The following is a 6,000-nucleotide window of genomic DNA, read 5'->3' as shown; positions in this document are numbered from 1 at the left end:
CCGCTTTGTACACATCCCAGTTTGCGAGGTTTTTGCTGCCTCCTTGCGATTCTGATCCAAACTGGGTGTCTGATGGATAATGCAGAGGTGACGAGGCAGAATGTTCTGCGAATCCTTCCGCTAGGTTTCTTCTGTAAATGGACCAAGAGAGGATTTGGGAAACGAAACAAAAAAAATAGAATGAGCTTTAGATCAACAAATTGGGTGGGGCAGGGCTGACAGGGATATGATGCTATGTGTACCCACACTGAACGCACATTAGCATGCAGTGCGTACATGTGGACGAGGCGAAACACATGCACTCCCACCCTCAACACCCCCATCATGTGCATTCCTAACATTCAAACCTAGAGGCATAGGAGAAAAGCAGTAACCTGAAGATGGACAGCTTACCAAGCCATGTTAGCAACATTTTTAAAAGGCTCCCTCCCTGCCTTCAAGAAAGCCCTGAAGGCACAGTAGTGCACCAGGGTTTTAAACAGCTCCCGTAAGCCGTTTTATTTTATGAGTGTAAAGTAAAGTAAAGGACCCCTGACAGTTAAATCCAGTCGCGAACGACTCTGGGGTTGCGGTGCTCATCTCGCTTTACTGGCTGAGGGAGCCGACGTTGGTCCACAGAGTTTTTCCGGGTCATGTGGCCAGCATGACTAAGTTGCTTCTGGCAAAACCAGAGCAGCGCACGGAAACACTATTTTCCTTCCTGCTGGAATGGTACCTATTTATCTACTTGCACTTTGATGTGCTTTCGAACTGCTAGGTTGGTAGGAGCTGGGACAGAGCAACGGGAGCTCACCCTGTTGCAGGGATTTGAACTTCCGACCTTCCGGTCGGCAAGCCCAACGCTCAGTGGTTTACACCACAGCTCCACCCACATTCCTTTTATGAGTGTAAGGTAAAGGTAAAGGCACCCCTGACCGTTAGGTCCAGTCGCGGACGACTCTGGGGTTGCGGCGCTCATTTTGCTTTACTGGCTGAGGGAGCCGGCGTGCAGCTTCTGGGTCATGTGGCCAGCAGGACTAAGCCACTTCTGGTGAACCAGAGCAGCACACGGAAACGCCATTTACCTTCCCGCTGGAGCGGTACCTATTTATCTACTTGCACTTTGATGTGCTTTTGAACTGCTAGGTTGGCAGGAGCTGGGACCGAGGAACAGGAGCTCACCCCATCGCAGGGATTCGAACCGCCAACCTTCCGATCGGCAAGCTCAAGGCTCAGTGGTTTACAACACAGGGTCACCCGTGCCCCTTTTAAGAGTGTAGGGCTCTCTAAAAAACCAGCCTAGAAGTCTTCAGCAAACAAATAAATGAAGGGTCAAGTACCAGAAAATCAGAACTGGCCTTAGTAAATGGGGGCCATTGGATAGGTGTGTTCGCCAACTTACAAAGTAGCAGCGCATCTCAGAAAAGGGCCAGAGGCAGGTTATTGCCTTCCAGCCAGTGTCAGTGGCGGGGAGGCTGTAGCTCAGGGGACAAGCATTCACCCTGCATGTAGAAGGTGCCTGGTTCAAATCCTGGCATCTCCAGGTAGGGTTGGGAGTGATCCCTGCCTGAAACCCTAGTGAGCTGTTACCAGTCGATGCAGACAGCATTAAGCTGGTCTGGTTTGCCAGGTTCCTATGTTCCTATGACATGCAGGATGGCCATTCTGGGTTTCACTAGTGGAAATAAAGGTCTTGAAACTGACAGCCATATTCAGAACTACACCATTTCCTTGTTATTTCTTTTGTTAAACTCCACCCCAGTCTCCAAGCGATGCAGAGGTACTGGGGTACCAGGCAAGCTTGCCAGGGTCTGTGTTCCCTTTGGGGACAATGAGGCACAGCGGAAACTGTGGTGTCTTTATGACATGTGGTTTCTTGGCGTGTGCACACACACAAACATATACCTGTGCCTTGATGGAGTGTGTGCAGAGCATCCACATCCCAAGAGGGCCCTGTTCCTCCCAGCCTCAGATTTCAAGAGACCCCAGACATCATGTCTGACCCTCTTGGCTGCATAAAACAGACACCCTGCCTCATGCTCTGGCTTCCCACTCCAGCTTGCAAAACTGACATTTTTTTCTGTTCAGTTACATCATCCAAAAGGAAATCCTACACTCTTAAAACCATGGGTAGGCAAACTAAGGCCCAGGGGCCGGATCCAGCCCAATCACCTTCTAAATCCGACCCATGGATAGACTGGAAATCAGCGTGTTTTTACATGAGTAGAATGTGTGCTTTTATTTAAAATGCACCTCTGAGTTATTTGCGGGGCACAGGAATTCGTTCATTTCCCCCCCTTCAAAATAAAGTCTGGCCCCCCACAAGGTCTGAGGGACAGTGGACCGGCCCCCAGCTGAAAAGGTTTGCTGACCCCTGCTTAAAACCCTTTTGCCACCACCTACTAACACGTAGCTACAGGACAGGACCTATGCTCCTTGTCCAACATAGTCTTCCTCTTCCTAATGACTTTCTTGATGGGTTAATGGTGAGACCATTCTTAGCTTTGTTCCTCCAGTGACCCACACTCAACTAGCTATGCCAACATAAACTGGATCCAGCAGAGTTTGGCACAGTTTAATCAAACCTCCATTAATTCTAACTTTTACAAAATCCAGGAATTAAGGGGAGCATCTCGCACCCAGGAGTTGCGGGGATCCTTGCTCCTCCCCTCCAAAAAAACCTTTTAACACTATTAATATTTTGGGTAGTCAAGGGAAGTGCATTTGGAACTGGATTTCACACTCACACAGCAGGTCTTTAAAAGGCGAACATGGTTTGGAGAATCTTTCATCTGAACGGAGAGGTTCCCAGTTTGTACTAGTCAGTGCCTGATCCCTTCGTCTGTCAGGAAAAACCAGCCGGCCCGACCGGTTGGGCCAGATTTTTGAGTATTGTTCTGAATGTTTGGAAAGCCATACCAACCTTATGGCCCCTGCTTCTTGAAGCGACAGCTGCTTCACTTTTTCAGCAAGAAGGTCACTGCAGAGCTGGTCATATGGCTTGTCCAGGGAATGCTCGCCCATCACCCACACCCAGACGTCACCGTCTGCTCCCAGCTTCCACTGAACGGATTTCCCATGGACTGCAAAACAAAAAACAAGGTTCGGTAAGAAGGCCCCATGAGAAGGGGCACGTGATCCAAGGACCTCCCAGCCAGGGCAATGATACACAGTGTGTTGACTAGGCTAACGCACTGCCCAGTCCAGTCCTTACTGCACAGACCTCATCCCAGCACAACCCATGATGGAGTGTGTGTTTTCAAAGCTCATTTGCAGAGTGCATGGCTGGCGTAATGAGAGCCCATTTTCAGTACCTAAAGGTAAAGGGACCCCTGATCATTAGGTCCAGTCATGACCGATTCTGGGGTTGCGGCGCTCATCTCGCTTTATTGGCCGAGGGAGCCGGCGTACAGCTTCCGGCTCATGTGGCCAGCATGACTAAACCGCTTCTGGCGAACCAGAGCAGCGCACGGAAACGCCGTTTACCTTCCCGCCAGAGTGGTACCTATTTATCTACTTGCACTTTGACGTGCTTTCGAACTGCTAGGTGGGCAGGAGCAGGGACCGAGCAACGGGAGCTCACCCCGTTGCAGGGATTCGAACTGCCGACCTTCTGATCGGCAAGTCCTAGGCTCTGTGGTTTAGCCCACAGCGCCACCCGCGTCCTAACTGGCCCCTAGCAGCCAGTTATAAATTTTATTTAACAGGCCTGGGAAAGACCTGCCTCTGTCTTCTGAGATGGGCTGGCAGAACAGACAACCCTAGGTTAGATGCACCAGTGATCTTATTCTATAAATTGAGGGTATGCAACTCTCCAGCTCCTTAGTTATCCCAGTTCCTTTGACCAGAACACACCAGGTTTACTTCTGAGTGGCTGATTATGACATTGTGTGTTTCATGCAAACAGTTTCCACAGTAATCTCCCATCTGGAAGCAGCCCAGCAGTGTACACAAAATGGCCCACGTTTGTTTGGATGTGGTAGTTTGCAGGTTTGCAGTTACCATAAGGGAGCTTGCCAAGTGGAGAATGAGATGTGACGAAAAAGTTGGTTTTGCTGGACCGGTTGGATCAAAAAGTGTTTTGTTTTTTTCTTTCTTTCCCTGCCAGCAAATAGTTAGTGAATGGCCATGGTTCCAGGAGAGAGAATGAGGAGAGAGTTGGTTGAAGTGTGTTGGAATAGAGGTTGGGGAAATAGGTAGGGAAACAGGTTGAGGTAGAAAAAGTGAATGCGAGAAAAAGGTGGAAAGAAAAAAAACAATTTCCACTCTGAGTGTATTGTGAAGGACAGAGTGCGGTGTCCTGTAGGAGGAATAGACCAGAATTTCACTGGGAGGCAGAGGTTGATCCAGGAGAAGTAGGAACTGGAAAGGAACAGCCTACTTGGGACTCAAATCTAGTCTGGAGGGGAGAGATTCTTCCAAGGAAAAGAAGAAACTCCCAAACCCAGTGAAGGGATGGGGTGTGGAGAGCCCCTGGGTCTATTACTTAAAGTAGGTACCTCAGGAGCAGGATTGTTAAAGGGGGTGGGTAAATGAATGAAAGTATCACCGTACAAAGGAACAAAACCTATACAGTGGTACCTCAGGTTACATACGCTTCAGGTTACAGACTCTGCTAACCCAGAAATAGTGCTTCAGGTTAAGAACTTTGCTTCAGGATGAGAACAGAAATCGTGCTCCAGTGGCGCAGCAGCAGCAGGAGGCCCCATTAGCTAAAGTGGTGCTTCAGGTTAAAAACAGTTTCAGGTTAAGTACGGACCTCCAGAACGGATTAAGTACTTCACCCGAGGTACCACTGTAATGCCAAAAACAACTGAGAGCAAATTAAAGTGAAATCGCACTCCATTCCTGAAGTAACCTAAGTGTAATCCATTTGTGTTATATACTATCTTGCCTTAAATAAATCTTTATTGTTTATTTAAAGAAAACCTGTCTGAGACTCCGACTTACTAAATATCCCCTCACAAAGGTCCCTGCAGGATACTCTGGGTTAGAATTTTAAGAGGTAAGGAAAAGAATCATTTGGGTAAGGATTGTTCAGTGAGGTAGGGGCAATTTATCTAAGTGAGAGCGGGTCCAACGGTGTAAGAGGAAAAAGTGCCGTCTCGCCCGTTGCACGAGAGCCTATGGTATGGTTGATTTCATCACTGGGATTTCCTGTTCCTCCAGTGAAACACACCCTGATTACTGTTATTGATCTGATGCTTTGACATGAACACAATTGTATTCCTGTTACTTGGATTCCATTCATTGTAAGCCACCCTGGGAGTTCTTCAGAACTGAAGGGCAAGATAGCTCCACTGAGAAACCAAGGGTGGTAGTTTTACTCAGATATTAATTGCCAGGTGGTGGTGGTGGTATGACGACTGCAAGGGCTTCCATTTCATTTCCAGGCCCAGTTCAAAGTGCTGGTGCTGACCTATAAAGCCATAAATGGGTCAGGACTGCAATACCTCAAGGACTGCCTGTCTCTATATGAACCACTGTATAGTGCCACTGTATTCTGCTCTGGTCAGACCTCACCTGGAGTACTGTGTCCAGTTCTGGGCACCACAGTTCAAGAAGGACACTGACAAACTGGAACGTGTCCAGAGGAGGGCAACCAAAATGGTCAAGGGCCTGGAAACGATGCCTTATGAGGAACGGCTAAGGGAGCTGGGCATGTTTAGCCTGGAGAAGAGGAGGTTAAGGGGTGATATGATAGCCATGTTCAAATATATAAAAGGATGTCACATAGAGGAGGGAGAAAGGTTGTTTTCTGCTGCTCCAGAGAAGCGGACACGGAGCAATGGATCCAAACTACAAGAAAGAAGATTCCACCTAAACATTAGGAAGAACTTCCTGACAGTAAGAGCTGTTTGACAGTGGAATTTGGAGTGTGGTGGAGTCTCCTACTTTGGAGGTCTTTAAGCAGAGGCTTGACAACCATATGTCAGGAGTGCTCTGATGGTGTTTCCTGCTTGGCAGGGGGTTGGACTCGATGGCCCTTGTGGTCTCTTCCAACTCTATGATTCTATGATT

At 48.4% G+C, this 6,000-nt stretch overlaps 1 protein-coding gene across 1 annotated transcript in view; it reads right to left on the bottom strand.

Moving 5' to 3' along the window:
• Positions 1-6,000, bottom strand: part of SH2D4A (SH2 domain containing 4A) — a 31,964-nt gene that overhangs the window by 23,033 nt on the left and 2,931 nt on the right. The window contains exons 2-3 of the mRNA XM_082195204.1: positions 2,903-3,062; positions 14-131 (exon numbers count right to left, since the gene is read on the bottom strand). Of these exons, the coding sequence (XP_082051330.1) occupies positions 14-131; positions 2,903-3,062 (278 nt within the window). The remainder of the gene's footprint in view (positions 1-13; positions 132-2,902; positions 3,063-6,000) is intronic.

The sequence above is a fragment of the Podarcis vaucheri genome (assembly GCF_965113315.1).
Source record: "Podarcis vaucheri genome assembly, chromosome: 13".
Classification (NCBI taxonomy): Eukaryota; Metazoa; Chordata; class Lepidosauria; order Squamata; family Lacertidae; genus Podarcis; species Podarcis vaucheri.
This window is presented reverse-complemented; position numbering and strand designations above follow the sequence as displayed.